The sequence below is a fragment of the Poecilia reticulata genome, linkage group LG17 (genome assembly GCF_000633615.1).
Source record: "Poecilia reticulata strain Guanapo linkage group LG17, Guppy_female_1.0+MT, whole genome shotgun sequence".
Classification (NCBI taxonomy): domain Eukaryota; kingdom Metazoa; phylum Chordata; class Actinopteri; order Cyprinodontiformes; family Poeciliidae; genus Poecilia; species Poecilia reticulata.
The window spans coordinates 15,226,143-15,244,462 of record NC_024347.1 but is presented as its reverse complement, the minus strand read 5'-3'; the positions used below and the strand labels follow the sequence as shown (position 1 = coordinate 15,244,462).

Genomic DNA, 18,320 nt, shown 5'->3' with positions numbered 1-18,320 from the left:
ATATTCCGGCTCCAATCTGACTTTAAACACATTTTTTTAAACATATGCAAAAAATTTATTCCTCGTTTTTTTTTTTTTAAAGTTTTGCTTAAATGCGGCTGAACTTTAACGTTCTTGCGATGTAATTCTGATCAATTATTCAGGCAGAAAAAAAAGTCTAACCTCAAGGGATGAACCAGATTCTGTTTACACATACCAGACGACTTGCTGTCTACGTCCATGTTGGACAGGAAAAGAACCAGAAATTAAATTTCAACCCATTTAACCTCCAAACAAACTGATGACCTCCAAAAAATGCATCAAAAAATGTTTCTGCCAAGAGAAACATCTGGTCCACTTGAACACGAGAACCCTCCTCAGGGATGGTAAGCAATAAAACTTGACACCAACATGCTGTAACTACAACAGGATATTGTTTTCCAGTCGATCGTGTGTTCACGTGCGTCATTCCTCCTGACTGACGGAAAACTTCATTACAACACGCGGCTGTAAATTAAAATAACCATCAGCAAAATTGGAGAAACATGACACTTTAATTAAAGTGGGTCTGTTGCACAGTTTTAATCCCCATACGCTTTTACATGATCAGAAAACACACAGAGGGAGTAATAAAGGTAAAGAAGTGAAATAATAGAGGTGAAAGGCTTTGTTTGCATTAACTATATTAATGTTGCAAACCCAGATCCTACACAAAGAGCTAGTAAAAATGTAAAATATTAGACAGGCATAGTTGTAGTCGATTATAAACTCGAATCAATTGACTTTTAATACAATCAATTAAAAATAAAATTTTAGTTTTAGTTCAACAGAACCTAGATCATTGCTCTTATTTTTTTTAAGTAATTAAAAACCAGTATTTCAAGTATAAAACTATTCCAATCTCTATATTATCATAGTTTTTGCATTCATTTAATTCTTCTAAGCCTACGAAGGTTTGAAAAATGTGTTCTGATATTGATTATCTGCAGCTCCATGTTGGACAGGTGGGCCGGCGGTGGAAGCAGCATTAGTGTTTGTGACGTTTTTTTATGGGAAAAGGATTTAGTTTTAAAAGCTTCCCAGTTAGAATTTTGGCAGGAAAAAAAAAAAGAATTCTTTATCAGTTGTTGCCATGGTGATTCCCGCCCTCTGGTCATTACGGAATGCAAACACTGACACTAATTTTAAAAATAATCAGAGCAAATAAAGTTTGCAATAAAATCTGTTTTTGCCAACATTTTTAAATGATCATAATTTAAATTCTATTTTTTTTTTCTTAATAGTGGGAATCAACTAACAATTGTGGGGTTTTCTTCTATCATATTGTGTATCATCAAATTTGAATGTTTATTTGATGATTCAAGATATATTTATGGGGTGAGTTGTTTTTAGCACAAGTCCAGGAAAGAAATGGGAAAAAAAACATCTTTGGGTTTATTTCAAATGACTATTATGTAAAAGCATTTGTATATAATAATCTGAGTATGGCATTTTAATCACTTTTCTTCTTGTAAATTTGAGCTTGTCGATTACTCTTGCTTTTTGTTAAATATATCTGTTGTACTTGTGTGACTCTACATGCTGGTACACCTGAATTTCTCCATAATTGAGGTTATTTCTATTCGTTTCCATTTTCTTATGATTTTATCTAAGATTCTATTTTTAAAATGCAATTTGAATAAATTTGCAAGAAAAAAATTGTTAAATTTCATATCAAAACAGCAGAATATTCCCAAGTACTTAATGTTGAATGCTCGATTCTACTAGAAAAAATAGAAATAAACAGATAGAGCCAAAAAAACCTCAACTGGAAAATTGAATACATGCAGAGTGAACAAGGCTGTGGGTTAGCGGCCTCCCATTTATTCTCATCAGCCTGTCCTGTTCCCTTAGCGTCTCAGCCAGAGCCGGGCTGATGGGCTTTTCACGCTGCACACCCACTTTATTTAAAGGCTTTGCCTACTGCCATTCACAACAGTCACACATCAGTGACAGCATTACAAGAAAAATAAATAAAAAATAGAGAGTAATTTACACGTTATTGGAGATCTGACAAATGGCACGCAGCCACAAACAGGGAAACTTTTTCTGACTTCGAACTTGGCAAAGTGATTTCTTGTGAAATTCTGCTCAGTCAGCCACCTGCCCACAAACTGAGGAGGAAACACAAGCTAAAAGAAATTAAAATGGGAAGAAAAAAAACCCAGCTGCCAATAAAATCAGGTCACAATGCATTGTTTACAAATCTGGTAAACATTACTCTTGTAATTTCAGCTGCAACAAAAAGACTCCAGCTGGATTTAAAGTTATTTCTAGGGTTTATGTCGCTGGGATTGTTCAGACTCACATTTTCTCACAGAGATTTATGACACGACTAACAGATCCTGAACACCAACAGCGGTTCAACACCGTCCTCACTCACCATGTGGCGGTGGTCTGTGTCAATAAACGCTTCAGCCAATCACAGAGCAGGACGAAAACTGGGTTTTGACCTGTCTAAGTGGACCATGGACCATTTATATTTAAGACAAATTAAAATAAATGGTTAAAAATCATCCCCAAGGGCACAAAAAGTGAAAATAAACCTGAGCTAAATGTGAGAAAGTGAAAAACATTCACAGAAAGTTCACTCTTGGTGTTCGTCTTGGTCACAATAGTTGAAATCAGCACTTGTGAACCGTAAGGATGACTAAAACCAGACAAAAGGATCACAATTAAAAGAGATTCAATTATTAACTGAAGATTATCTGAAGGAATGAGTGCTCTCATGGTATTTGGTCCGTTGTTTAAAGCTGAAAAACGCCTGAACAAAAATTTAAATGAGGTTTTCTGAGAATAAAAAGCAATTTTCATGGATCCAGCAACACAGAGACTTTTAATTTGGAAAACAAACTTTTAAAGCTCTTTGTAACAAAACAACAATTAAAAATAAACTCTGAACAATACCTGACAGCATTCAGATTTTTTTTTCTTATATTGTATTTTCTGGTTTATATGTGGATTTTTCTGCATTGCTGCCATCTGTTGGACTTTTAGGGAACTGCTTGACTTTTATGTTATTTAATCAGTACGGTTGTTTGCTAGCGGTAGAGCAGATGAACACATGTGTTTGTTATGAACGCCACATTCCAGGTCGAATTCTTCGAATCAATGCCTGTAAGTAGCAGCTTATACTTCAAAACGAGCCTTTATGTTAACATATGAGGAATTCATATGTTAAAGTTACTTTCCCTCAATGGAATATATACTAGTCAGTCCCAGTGACCGTTTCACTAACGGTTTTTGCCCATGTGCTTTCTGGGTAAAAATCAATCGAGAAACGCGAACCCTCCCTCTGTTACAAACTGACTCCGGCGCCCCACCAGAGAAGGGAAAAGTTATGTGGCCCTCACAGGAAAAAGTTTGGGGACCCCTGCTCTATAGCTTTCCACAATGCATCATCAGCCTGGCGGGTGACCAGGCTTCACTTGTCCTCCTGCCAGGCTAAGCTAGCTTTACAGTTCAAACATTGATGAGTTGATCTTGCTCTCTCTCTCGACATTTTGTCATGCATCTCTGATTTTTAGTAGCTTGATGCGGATTGTGCACCCCCTTTCACTCAAAATGAGACGAGGGCTCATTTCGCACCACTTTGTGCACCAAGTATAAAAACTGCACCGCTTGCACAATCAACAGTTTCCAACCCAATGCAAAAAAACAACATTACTGGTGGTTTTGGAGTCATTCTTTTGTGGATATTTATTGTAACTGTTCCATGAAAGAAAATCTGTAAAACTGCTGAAATCTGCATTTGTTATCATATCTTAAGAACATCAGTTGGTTCAAAGGTTTTAGGAGTCACTGTGGTTGATCTATCTAATGGAAACATAATTGTTCAGGTACTTTGAGACACAAATTACCAATTCAAACATAACATTAGTTTTATGCAAACCTTTCAAACCCCACTTTTGGTTTTTCTGGTATTAAAATGTTTACTTTAATCAGAGGTATCGGCGGTTTCTGCATGCCAACTCTTTACTTTTCCTGGCTGCTATCAGATCGTAAACACGGCAGACTCATCTGTTGCCACCATTTGGCAGAAACACCTCATGAAATATGCAAGAACCTTTTCGGTTTTCGACTCATGCTGCCATAACGACAGAAAGTTGGAGTCAAACTCCTCTCCGTCTCGTGGATGCCAAACGCAGGTTTCGATTAAACCATCAGATCGATGCGTCAGTTTGTGTTTTTGTCCACGGTTTCACACTCTTTCAGAGACATCTTCATGTTGCTCCAAAACATTTTCCCTCTCCAAGAGTTTAACTCCCTCCGCCTCTTGGTTCTCCCTCCTCTACATGCCGCTGATTTCAGCCTTTTATTCAGTCAAGGCGACAGCGAAACTACACGAGACCCGACAATGACGGATGACTTGCTGTCAGCTTGCCGCCTTAGCCGAGGACAGAGAGCTTTCTGCGCTCTCCCTCTCTGAATCTCAGGCAAAACAATTAGTGCTAAAGCTGCATCTGAGCCAAAAACAGGAGAAAATCAAATCTGCAGTCACCCAAGTGCTTCCACCGCTGTGTTCAGCAGCGACCTTAAACTCACAGGGAGGACTGCAAGCCTTCAGACGGCACGCTGACAAATTTGTCTTGTCAAGAGTGAGCCTGATGCTAAAAGGGTGGGAACGCTGCGGGAATGCATTTAGAGCAAAGCAGTGGGTAAACCGGACAGAAAACAATCTGCAAGTCTGCTGGTGGATTTATTTTTCTAGATCAATGCGATTTAATGCCTGTCTCTGGTTTTCCTGTACGGTTTGAGTCACATCCTGTTAGGAATCGATCTGATCCACAACGCCGCACCGGCAGCGGGAAATTAATTTGTTCCCGGATGAAAACATGTCCGACTGAGCAATTAAAAACATCTCCCAAAACCTTTAATTGTGCATATTTTAATCACACATTGATCTCCTTTTCTATAAATATTTAGCAACCACACACAGATGGATGCGAGACAGAAAGAAATGGAGGCATCAAAATCACTGGTCTCCATTTCACTGGTTAGAAATAAATTCATATATTTTGATGGGATTTGTAACAATATTTAAGATATTAAGACCTCCAGGAGATCAGTACTGGACGCTCTTCTGCTAATGCAATCATTTTCCACTAATTAGAGGCTGAATCGCTAAGAGCGTTAAACCGTGATATTTAGCGCATTTTGCTTCTCCTACATGGATTTCTAAATCTAAATATAAATATATAGCTCATAACTTGATATTAAAAGTCAAAAGAGTGCATTAAAGTACATGTGACAGTGTTGTAAATCATTTTAAAAAGTAAACAAACTAGAATAAAAACATTTTCTTTTAAAATTCAGCAAACAAAAATGATCAAAATACCTCGTAAAAATAATTAGATCAAAATAGAACATTTTATTAAATTTTAAAATTGATTTAACATATTTGTGAAACCTACAATAAAAGTATATAAATGATCATGATTATGAATTTGGTTACTTATTAATTAGTTTGGTAAAATAAAAAAATGAATTTCCTTGTAAAACTAAAAAAAAAAAAGGCATATAGTGAAGTAAATAAGATTACAAAGATTGTGAAAAAAGCAAAATAAAACAAGTTCTCTCTTTAAAGTTAAACCCCCACCATATTTTTTATTGCTCATTTTTGGGGATATTTTCAACCATTTACAGCAAATTGTTCAGAAATGGGGTCTTTTTTTGCAGTTTTTAACTCTGATTTGGCTTTTTAAAATCCTAAAACAGCCTCTTGTAAACAACTTTCTCTAAAGCATCTAGCTCTGAGAGTGACAAATCTCCAAAATGCACCTTTTATCAGAAGATGTGAGGCAGAAGGAGGTGAAAGGAGAGAAGCTGATTGGCGGTTTCAGTGCACCGGTCCTTACCTGCGTCGGTGTCGGCACGAGGAGTGAGGTTAATCTCGTCGGCTACTGTTAAAGGAAGGAGGAGGGATACAAACATCTGGGGTTAGGTTAAGTGCTCATGACATTCCACATGCAACATCCAGGCTGAGCTGCAAACATCACAAAGGGGGCTTCGTCTCAATCAGGACCGGACGCCATGCGAGACGAGGAAGAGGAGGAGAGGTTGGAGAGGTGAGAATACAGTTTGAGAATAGCAATCAGAGTCGTCGCGATATGAACACGGCACGCAGCGGCAATCTGGTCGAGAAGATTAGATATGATTACAGAGAGAGTGCGAGCAGAGAGCCTGTTGCAGCCAAAGCAATCAGCGACTGTTTGAAGACATTTCAAGGTGAATCAACACAGAAGTTCCTGACTTTGGTGAGAGATGAAGTCTGTTTTTCGTACCGAGAGAGAAAATAGGAAGAGTTTGAACAACAAACCTGGAGCGTGCAGGGAAGTGTCGTCAAGGATTTAGCCTTTTTGAGATAATTGGATGTATAATTATGCAAGGAGTTATTTCGAAAGAAGAAAGTAGAAGTTGCATAAGAGGAGGCGTTTCTGGAGCGTTCACTTTTACAGAAACCTGATATTAATTACAGAAAAACAAACTTTGAATTCCTTTACAAATTAGCTTATGCTATAATCTGGTTCGGCGCATCAAATGGTGACATTTATGTTTGAGCTGTACGTTGTTGGAAATAATTCTGCTTTTAAGCTGAGGGGAAGAAGTACTATGAATAATTTGTTTGGTTCACATAAACTGGAATTAATTGGAGTTTTTTTTTCTCCGGGGAAATGTTTAAATATTAAAATAAAACCCAAACATTGCAGATCAGAGTTCGGTACCTAGATCCATGCTCTTGGACTTGCGTGTCTTGATGATCTCGAGCTGAGCGGCGTCTCCGAACTGCTTGGTGCGTTTCTCCGACATGCTCTGGCGTCCGAAGCCTTCCCTTTGGAACGAGACGTCCGGATCGTTTTCATCTGGACTCAGAGAGCTGCAATTAGAGAGAGGAAAGTCGATTTCACAGGACGGATGTAGCTAATATTTATCAGCTATTTTCAAACGCAGCCTGTTGTGGAGACGTCAACAATTGTAAGTTGATGTGCTTGAAATGGGCAGGAAATCATAAGATTTTTTTTTCTGCTTTTACTTGTTGTTATCAAGCAGAACAGTCCAAGTCCACCTCGCTGCAGCAAACAGAAAGAGGCGGGACGGTCCACTGTCAGCCTCTTACCTTATGTGGAAATGAAACAATTGCACTCCAGAAGTGAAGGGGGCGCTATTTCCTATATTATCCACGGTCTGCCGTTTTTATTTTCTTTTGAAGTCTGTGATATATCTTCATCTTTAGGAAGGAGTTTCACTCTCAGCATGTATTTGAACTTCTATCTTTTATTTACTTCAGCGCAGCTCACAGCTTTTAACAAATCCTCTAGCTTTCGGTGTACTTCTAAATCTGCTCCTTGGTCGCATCTTTTCCGGCCTGCTACTGCTGATAGTGGCGTGGGGGTGGCAACACAACTAATATAATTACATTACTAATCAGAATACCATTAAGTCTTTATTATTTAAGATTAATTCTGGCATTACTGGAACCAAAACAAGATAAATTACCTCACAAAACACCATACCTTTTCATTTTCTTAAGGAGATAATTAAATGACATCAACAAGACCAGAAAGTGGTTCCAGTTTCTCTTGATGGTCAACTTGTTAAAACTACTTCGGATCGTTCCTGGACAGTCAGCTCAACTTTGCTGAAAACACTGGCTATATTTTTAAGAACTATTCTCAGAGACTCTACCTTTTATGAAGACCACTGGGGTTACCTAACTAGAGGTACAGTTTGCTCAATTATTTGTTCAAAGCAGCTTAAAAAGTTTCAACATAAGGAAACCCTGCAGGTTGCATCTACAAAAAGCTGCAGATGAAAATATTTATAAAAATGAACGTTTTAAATGCACCTTTCGTTGTGAGCAGGCAGCTCTTTGGCCCACGGCGGAGTCACATCAGCCACGAAGCCCACATCGTCATGGGAACTGGACGAGGACTGGTCGGACATGTTGGACGGCAGGAGCGGCGGGCGGTCGTCCTCGATGATCACGGTGTCGTCCTGCGGCATGTTGACGGTCGGAGAGAGCTGATAGTTTCCTGCAGGAGATGCGATTTATTATTCCTCTCATCTCTTTCCAAACGTGGAGTTTTAATCTTTCAGCCGTAAAAGCTGCCAAGCGCAACCTGACTGACCAGACACGGTTCAAATGAATAATAAATGTCAAATGTCAAGTTCTTGTGTTAGTTGCAAGGAATCAAAGAGCAAAAGGCTCCTTTCTACACCGAGAACTGATGCAAACTAATATTCCAGAGAGAAATTCATCAAAACTGAAACAAAAGGCCGGCGTCCCGCAGCTTCAGCGCCTGCAAATAAAATACTGCAATCTGTGTCACACGTTGAATCATCCATTTTAAAAACTGACTGGAAAGACTCAATTACTCTCTCCACGTTCAGCGTTCATACGTATTCCTCGTGTTAAAACAACTTTTCCAAACGCTAATGTCTGCAGATCAAGAGTTTTCACAGATTTTTAGCCATTTCTGAAAGAAAAATGAAAAAAACTCAGTTTGAATTTAAGGCAGAGGTTCATGTAGCGAACAGACTTTAAACAGGGAAGCTAAAAACGGGTGTAAGGACGGATGGACTCAGATAAACAGACGAATTAAAAGGTGGATGGATAGATGGACAAACGAATGGATTTTTTAGTAAACAGAACATAATAAATATAAAAATATGTAAAAACATGATTGTTTTTACCAACTTTATGGCTGTTTCTATTTTAAAACAGCACTCTAATCATAAATGTAATTCTCCGTTTCTTAAACTGTGATGTTTATTAATTTGATCTATTTGTGCTCAAACACAAAGTAGTTTTTTTTCCACCAAAACTACAAATGCACATTGGTGATGAATTATTCCTCCCTCCCTTGTTAAAAAGAAACCAACAACAAAAATCATTTCACAAGTTTCCCAGTATGTAAAAGCAGGACTACAAAGGTAAACCACATACTTTGGTCCAAAATAAAAGTTTATTAATTATTCCTTTAAGCTGCAGGCGAAAAACTACCAAAGTTCAACCAACAGGAGGAGAAAAACTCATTAAAACTCTCATGAATTTATTGGCCAGAAAATAAAAAACTCCCATCAAGAGTGAGAGTGACGGTTATTAGAACATCTATGATATAATTGGAAACTTTGAAGCCCCCCAAAAAATACTTTGAGGTCTAAAAGCGAAGAGAAAATGCTCGAAGGTAATCAGCTTTTACCAAAAGCAGTTAGTCAGCGGGGCACAATGGTGTTTCTATGTCAAAACACAAAGATTAATTCAAGCTGTGCCCTCACAAATAAAGATAAAAGCTTTCCTCAACTGAGGGGAAAAAACATATAAAAGTCTTCTTTTTCCAGGCAGAGAAAAGCACGGCTTAAAAAAGGCATTGATATGCAGCGCATGACTCTGTCTTTAATCTGCGTTTTGAAATTGGCATCAAAAACCGGGGAGCTTCAACGCTTCAGAAAGGGGTTGTGTACCGAGCTTAGGGAGAAGTTTGTTTGTCTTTAGACAGCGTTTGGAGTTTAAAGCTGCAGACCTGAGCCAGCCCCGCTGTTTGTTTCTCATAACTGAGCGCAGAGACGGCCGACGTGCCGCTGGGCCTCCGCTGCTTCCAGCCAGCGGCTGAATGAAGCGACGGAAACGAGCTCAAAGGAAAAACGAAGACGGGATCAGGAGAAGGTATGCGAGTCCGGGTCAATTAAAAACTCTTTGCTTGGTGTTTTCTGTTCCTGAGAGAGACGCCTCAGGCTTCAGGATCCACATTTATAAACATATTTCTGATAAAGCGTCACTTCTGCAATTAAATAACTTTAAATCGCTAAAAAGAAAAAAAAGAGTTCAGCCCCCAGAGTGAAAGGTCCAATCTGGACATGATCTGGTTCACAAGAAGACCAGCAACAATACAGACTGTTCAGTCTGTATTGTCTGTAAGGAGATAATACTGCTGGAGAAGAAGTGGAGCAACAATGAAATGAAAAATCTCTGCCTGAAAATTCAAGACGTAAATCAAGATTCAAGGTTTAGATTTCACCGATGTTTGATTTTAATATTCTGTGAGCGGATGAAGAGGCTGGACCTGTCAACAGATGGTGCGTTCAGGGGGTAAACGGTTAGTAATGACTTGAATGACCTGGACATGTTGGTGGTACTAGTGCGTATGTTGCCTTTAAATGCGTCAATCCTTCATCGTTTTAGTGGTTTTAGTGGAAAATGTTGCTCCTTCAGCTCCTCCCTGCTGTTCAAGTTGTTTCACTGTAATTTTGGGAGTCTGAGTGTTTCAGCTCAGCATCTCTCTCTCTCTCTAAGACCACACACACACACACACACACACACACACACACACACACACACAACAACTTAATCCCATTTCCCTAAGCAGTCCAGTGTGCAACACTGAGAATCCCATCAATGCCACAGTTTGAATCACCGCAGCACAATCAACTGGCAGCTACTGAGTAGAAAACCAATGAATCTGTCAACTCGGTGGCCTGGTAAGAGCGGAGCGTAAAAAAAGCCTCTTTGTTTTAGAGCCAGGACCCAAGGGCAGCCGTCGTCCAGCAACAATACGCCTGCCAAGCGGAGGGAGAGCACACCCAGCATCACCTGAGAATCAAACCGCTGTTTACGCTCCAATGATCCCCGAGGACATAATAACTTCTGGACGGAGCTGCAGGCAAACAATAGGTGGCAGTTTATTTAGATTCAGCTGTAGAGGCTATTATAATGCTGCAAAGAATGACTAAATACCTGGAGGCAAAAGGGGAAAAAGACGTTTTTGTTGCAAATGGAAATAGGATGGAGTGAGAATAACAGACGAGCAGAGGCAGAGGTTTAACGTCTCCCCTTCATTTCGTCTTGTCTCGATCTATTTGCATAATTAGTAAGGAGGTTATTGCCAGGGGTGCCGGGCCTTGAAAGCCTCTGGCCTGAAGGAATAATTAAGCCGCTCTCTTATCCTTGGCATCTTGAGGGTGAAAAACCAGCGAGTGATCTAAGAGCGTGCAGCGGGGCCAGAAAAGACGATACATTCTGAATAGGAATGATGTTGTCTTCTAAGAAACTCTAATGCATGATTTATGTTTTGTGGCAGCTTTACAACAGACATATTCCAGGCAACTGTGAAAGGCTCCCCCAAGCACTCTCAATAATCTATTCAAGAGAAACGACCGCCGCGCATGCAGAGCTCCGGCTTTGTGTTTACACACGCACACATCTGGGAGCTGACAGCCACACGTTCAGCCGCTCGTTTCCCAAAGTTTTCCAGATCCGTCCTCGATCCAGTGAGGTCATTTATAAGAAAGCACAACGTGTGGCAGCAGTAAATTACTCTGCAATGTCTTCGGTAGCTTCAACTGGAGACCACACATGATGAAACATGCACACTGTTCGGCCGATCCATCATTACAAACACAAACTCCCTGAAGCTTTTTTTTTTAAAGTTAAATTAACCCAAATTGAAGACAGATGCACCACATTTGTTGGCCTGGTGGAGGTGGTGAGAAGCCAAAAGGTGATTAGCAATCACTGAAACGGTTTGGAGGGACTTTATTCTGCAAAATACAATATCAAACATCTCATTTACAATGAAATCACAAGACAGTGGGGCCTGGTATTCACGGTGGCTAGGGGATGTGTTTACACGCGCACACATCTGGGAGCTGACAGCCACACGTTCAGCCGCTGGCTTCCCAAAGTTTTCCAGATCTTCACACGCCAAATCAGGAGAGGCTCGTCTGCCAGATGTACTGTAATGCATCAAAGTCCCAGAACAAAATCTGGAGCTGCGTTCACACCCGTCCTCTTCAGTCCACTTTAATCCAACTCCAGTCCATTAGCCTGGAAAGTTCGCTTCATTCGAGTTCTGCGTCGAAATCTGAAGCGGACCAAAGAGCGAACTCTAACCCACCTAAAAACCTCCGTCTCGGTTCGGTTGAAGTGAAATCTGGTGTAGTTCGAATGAATATATGAACGTCTAGCAAACCAGAGTCCGCTCCAAAGCAGGAAGCAGACTACAAGCGCAGGGCATTCAGTCTAGCGTTTGAGGAAAAAAACGGCTCATGGTCTTTTACCAACAACCGCTAAAATATGAAAATACTCCATTGACGTTTACATTTTGTGAAGCAGGAAGTTGTCTTCATGTCTTCTTCTGAGGTTTTCATGTCGTTTTCCTCCAGTGGTTCTTGGTGCAGCGCCCCCACAGGCGAGGAGGAGAACAGGTTTTTCAAAGGGTTCGGTTTGTTTGACTCAGCGCAGTGTGAAAGAGAATCACAGCAGCTGAAAATGTAACAAATGTTGCAATTTTGAACCGAGTCCACCGGACTATCAGGTGTGAAAACACCTTTGGTGACTTTGGTTTAGTTTCATGACTCAACGGTAAGTAAGAGAGACTTGGTAAAAATGGCTGCCAAAACAAAAGATCCAAAAAGCATTATGTGTTTTCCAGCCACACACTGCTTCTTTAAAGCACAATCAAGTAACTATGTTACCTTCAGTTGGTGTAAAAATGCTTTACATATCAAACATGACTCTGACTTTACAAACTGACGCCTGGAAATTGGGTTTCCGTCTCTTTAAGAAGCTCCTGCTCTTTCCGACACGCCGCCTTCAGCATGTCATTTAAACAACGCTCCTCCATTATGCTGTTTATAGTTGGATTGAAGTGGTTGCTAATTGCTGCTGCCGCTAGTCTGGAGGAGCTGAGTGGGAGAGGCGCTTTGAAACAATCTGAGAGTTGGACAAACTAAATAACACATTAAAAACAATAAAAATGCTTTTTATTCAAAAATTTACCAGCAAAAAAAGTTGCTTATTTTGTCAATATATGATTTTCAATGCTGTAATTTCTCCGTTAAAAGTTTTAATCAAGTCCAACCACTAAGAATAAATAAACAAACATTTGGCGGCAATGAAAACCTCTTTAAAAGCATCTAGGAGAAGTTTGAGGCTTAAAGCGCAACCCTGGAGGTTTTTATCCTCTCTACTTTCCACCACACAGGCAAATTAAACTTTAATCCCCATCTGACCTCTCCAGTCTCCCTCTGACCCAACGCTGCTGAGTAATGCCTTATAACTCAAGTCCTTGGACACTTTTAGGTCAGCAGAAATTTATTACATACTCGATTTTTAATCCATATGAAGCAGAAAGATCTTCTTTTTTTTTTTTAGCTAATCATATCCGGGTTCAAGTTGCCCCTTCAGATGCACAGACTGAAACAGAACGGAAAGTGTTTCATAAGGAGGGAATAAGTCATGAGTTTTTGGTATCCAACACTTGGACCATCATGGATGTTGGACATGCTTTGTGTCCCATTGTGCGGCAGATTCCACGTCCACTTTCCGTCCTCGATCGGGTCAATCCGGTGTCACACGTGACGAAGGATCAGAGACGCATTTGTGGAAAGTGTCGGGTTTGATGAATCGACGTCTGCGTGTTTTAATCCTCACGTGTTGGAAGTGACGAACGGCGGCAGGACAGACGTGACGGCTGTCAACAGCTGGATTCTCATCAAATTTTTAACCATATTTTACCACTTAACTTTCAAATGGGTTGAACTTTTAACACATTTTTAATTTCTTTGTGAAAATGGATTTAAATTAGAAATTTTCCCTTTCAACTGCATGCTATGCATGCTTTCTAGAAGCTTTAAATTACATCACTTTTTTTATAATTGTGCTTTAAATATAAAGCAAACTAGGTTTTTAACTAAAAATCTTGGATATTTGTGTTTCTGAATCCGGATCAATTCGAGAATCATCTTCGTTGCGTCCCTAGAAAAAGTGCCTAAACGTCCAATTTAAAATACTAAGCTACAGTGGTTTTTCATTGAGGTTTTTTATTTCTGAATTACTTTGGACTGGACAATAAATCAATAATATGTATTGCGATAAGACATGTGATCAATATCAATACGGCATGACAGAAAATTAAATGTATAGCATATCCACCAAACTCCAACCTAGAACCGCACAGCATTCTGGGAGACGTCGGCAGAGGAAAGACTTTAGCTGCTCAATCTTTCCCAGATAGCCTAGCAAGACTGGTGGCATTGGTTGCCTAGCAACAACATGCCGAGTTACCAGCAGTTTCGAGTTCCGCTCAACTTCGGTTGCCTAGCAACAACATGCCGAGTTACCAGCAGTTTKCAGTTCCGCTCAACTTCGGTTGCCTAGCAACAACATGCCGAGTTACCAGCAGTTTCCAGTTCCGCTCAACTTCGGTTGCCTAGCAACAACATGCCGAGTTACCAGCAGTTTCCAGTTCCGCTCAACTTCGGTTGCCTAGCAACAACATGCTGAGTAACTTGCGCAGCAGCAGTTTCAGGTTTTTCCTACGTGCCTAATGAATGCTTAAAAATAAAAAAACAACAGCGTAGAGAGAAAACTGGATGAAACAGGAAACGTTACACTATAAGTTTCGGATATTTAAAATAAAAAAAACTACTCGATAATTATCAATATAGACTGACATAAAACAGTTGTATCACAATTCAGCCACACCCTAGAATAACTTAAAAGAGTTGAAAATGAATCTGAAATGAATCAGATACTCAAAAGAAAACTTTGATAAATCATGATAAATAAATCTCCATGGAGAAATAAAAGGTTCTTGCACAGTCCGACGTTATGCATAACCTCAGTAAACACTTGCTGCTCTTGTTCTAGAGATGCAACAATCAGCTTGTCTGCTCGGCTAAGTGACAGAGATCTTGTTTGCATGAGTTAAGTCGGGCCCGTTTCTCCTCACTTTCGACCCTGCAGGCTCATTATAAGTTGTTGCTGTTTGCCAAGCATGGCTGAACGTAGCCGCTGCAGCAGCATGATGGAGCTTCACCTATTAACACTTCCTCTGTCACCCTCTTTTGTTTACACTCACAGCGGTGCCAGTGTCAACCAATTTGCATGAAGGGAAAACAGAGTTCTCACTTTAACATTATGTTGCACTGATTAATGAGGCAGAGTTAGCGGAAGCTCATTTAAAAAGCTGATTAAAAGTTGGTGCATCAACTCTTCCTCGGTCAAATCTGTTTGCACTGTGAGGGGTTTTTCTCTCTCACTTCCTGTTTGGAGTGACTTGCAATCATCTATCAGAAGCAGAAGCGCCGCTCTCTTTATTTAATTGCATTTTTCATGAGAATAAAAATAAGGCTTTGTGAAATGAAAACAGGGAATTTGTGTCGTTGCACCATCTGGTGTGCAGAAGTCCTTCTTTTCAAGTCATCAGGAAATTTAACCAGCAATCCATCAAGCATTAATTTATGTACTGCACACGTGGAATCCTGCACAGCTGCACCTAAAGCTCTTACATACGCACACGAAAACGCTAATCTCCTCCACTTTGTCCGACGCACACGTTTTCTACAAAACCCGCCGACTTCAAAGCCGTGTCGGAGCCCGCTTTAGGTCACAGCAACAGAAAAAAGGTTTTAAGACGCGCAAATCCACACAAACAGACACTGAAAGAGAGAAACTGTAAAAAGAGACAAGTTTTGTTCAATCTGTTGCTCCCTGATGTTGCTAAGTCTTTGAAAACAGGCAGAATGTGACAAAAACAGAGCAGATGGCACAGATGGCTCACGCTGACGAAATGAAAAAAAAAAAATGTAGGGGATTTTTTTTTTCATTTATTTGTCCTTTTTCTTCGTTTTTAAGAGTCAGAAATCAGTTTTTGTTGCAACACTGGGGAGAACGGAATGAAATAAAAACAAACAGCTTAGTGTGATCTGAAACTGGAGCAGCGGGAGGCAGGTGTTGTCCTGGGCGGGTGCTCAACAGCATTTAGGGTTCATTTCTGCAACTCCGTTTCTTATTTATACCCACTCTACTCATTTTCTGCCTTCATGTTACATCATTAGTACTTAACGTTTAAATTATTTATTTCATCATATAACTTCTGCAAATAACTAAGGATCAAATAAATGATTAGTTTAAAAGAAGATTCCTAATCTAATGTGTCGTATCAGGAGGTTTTTATGATTATATTGCATCTGATCTGATTTCTTGTTTGTTGGTTTTCTCTTTTTTGTCTAAAATTTTGTACATAGGTTTTCTTAATAATTTTTTTAATGTTTTTGTTCACAGGAAAATAGTCTATTCTCAAATTTCCCGTTGAACTATGAATTTGTTTTTCGTGTTTTTGTGAAACATTTTTGCAGAAAATGTGACCAGTCAGATTTATGTTGGTGTGAACTAAGAATATTTGTCTTTTTGAAAAACATTTTTGGAAAGTTTGTCTTTTTGTTTCAACTATAAATGTTTAGATTTTTTAGGGAAAATTTGTATGCTAACATTTTTTGTTTAATTATGATAAAATTATAAAATTATGATTTAACAGCAAATGAGTCTATTTTCAAACTTTAATTTACATCTGTTTACATTTTTTATTGAGAAAAATGAATCGATCCACGCACTTTCTCATATGAAATAAGAATATTCATATTTTTTAAATGTTTTTTTTGTGGAAATTTTGTCTATTCATGTTTTGTTCTGTGGACTAATAATAATTAATATTTCTCATGTTTGTTTTAATGATTTTTCCCAGAAATTCTTTTCATGGATTTTTTTTTAATGTAAACTAGAAATATAATTTATTTTTGGAAATCCAGCAGCTCCATTTATTTTCCTTAGCTGCTGGCTAATAATTGGCTGAACCCCGAAGAGCAGAAATAAGAAAAAAAACGTGGATTTTAGCCGTGTAATGTTTCCGTTTTTAGATCCTACGAGAGTTTCTATCAACTTAAAAGTAAATTATTGCTTGTTTTTGCCGATACATTTGTCAGTCAGATGCACTTTTTGGATTGTGTGAAAGGATATCTTCACAGGTTTGTTACTGTAGTGATGGAGAATCGTTTTTAAACTGTTGTTTCTAATGTAAAATCTCAAAATTGTAGCTTCTTCCGCTTCATCCGGGTCGCGGGGGCAGCAGCTTCAGAAGGGAGCATTTCTTTAATTTTCAGTCATATCACCCAGTTCTACTTTGTGCTAGTTTGATGAATAGATTCCTGATCTTATCTTGTGTTATTTAAGACAAAAAAAAAACCAAAACGCTCAGCTTGAGTATCATTAAAAGCCCGGATTAGTATTGCCATAAAAAGAGCTCAGTGGCTCATCTTCTACTTGATTTAACATCCCAGGTTGTTAATATCGGTCTGTGTTCTTCAGGGAACAGCTCTCACAATCACCTTTTCCAGCTTAGTCTGTAAAACAGTTTGCAAGTCAGTTTAGAGAATCTATTGAGCTTTTTAATATCATCAGATGGTGATAATAAATCCAGTTTGAAACAGTGTGCAGCTCATAAATATCAGAAAAAAAAGAGCGTAAAGACTGAACACAAACACTGACTGCAGCATATAAAGACTTTGATATCAAGACTTCTGTTTTACGGGAAAATCAGAGGAATAAAGAGACGTGGGAAGTTAAACTGTCAGGCTGCTAAGAAGAGATGATCAGAGGAGATGAAGTCCACCGCTCCACGCATCACAAATTTAAAATGCAACACTTGACAAAGTAAAATCCTTCTGACTGTAAAGAAGCCCCGAGTTAAAACAGGGGAAGCAGAGAGATTTGCATCGGTACCTATTGTGCGTGGAATCATTCCTTGACGTGGCATCAAGTTGTCATCGAGGCCTTCCAGGCCACCGTAGAGGGAGTGGGAGATTCTGCGCTCGTGATCGTCCAGACTGGTGTTTACCGTCTGCTGGGATCCCAACGGGTTTCCTGGAGAATCCTGAAACAAAGGGAAGAGATGGAGGTCTGAGGTAGTTGGCGACTACAATCAGTGATGCTTCATGAAAAACGAGCGATAATTCACTTTGGAGAAAACTTTCCTGTGTTCTTACAGACAGCTTGATTGTCGAGTAATGTAGCTCGTTGATTGGTTCATTGTGTCCGAATGACGAATGAATAATAATGAAAGAGGAAATGGATGAAGTGCATACTAGAGGGAGAGAAAATTATTTTCTTTCCAGGTTACAGTATAGACACGTTGCAGCGTTGTAGCTGCTAGCTAATAATGACTAGCATTGGTATTGGCTGCCAAGATGTCAACATAAAATCTTAAATATATGCGTTATATATAAATAAAAGAAAGGGATGCGGTGCTTTGCTACTAATTGTCAACACCATGATAACCAGATAAGATGAGGTGAAAGGAGGGGGAAGTATATCAGTTAAGCTAGCTTGACTATGACAACTGGAACATGAAGATGTGCTGTGGAATTTGGTTCAGTTCAATTAAAAAATAAAAGAGGCAGACCACGTCCCAACTCTGACAGGTCATCAGTAGAGCAGGTGTTTAAATTAAATTGTCTAATAAAAA

At 39.3% G+C, this 18,320-nt stretch overlaps 1 protein-coding gene across 12 annotated transcripts in view; it reads right to left on the bottom strand.

The window, feature by feature from the left end:
• The window catches only part of pard3ab (par-3 family cell polarity regulator alpha, b), a 266,919-nt gene that overhangs the window by 79,586 nt on the left and 169,013 nt on the right, over positions 1–18,320 (bottom strand). For 9 of the 12 annotated variants that reach the window (XM_008433892.2, XM_008433890.2, XM_017309968.1 and 6 more), the window contains 4 exons: positions 17,579–17,729; positions 7,865–8,051; positions 6,744–6,895; positions 5,877–5,921 (listed from right to left, as the gene is read on the bottom strand). In XM_008433892.2, the coding sequence (XP_008432114.1) occupies positions 5,877–5,921; positions 6,744–6,895; positions 7,865–8,051; positions 17,579–17,729 (535 nt within the window). The remainder of the gene's footprint in view (positions 1–5,876; positions 5,922–6,743; positions 6,896–7,864; positions 8,052–17,578; positions 17,730–18,320) is intronic. The other 3 variants (XM_008433893.2, XM_008433895.2, XM_008433899.2) reach the window with 1 other exon arrangement.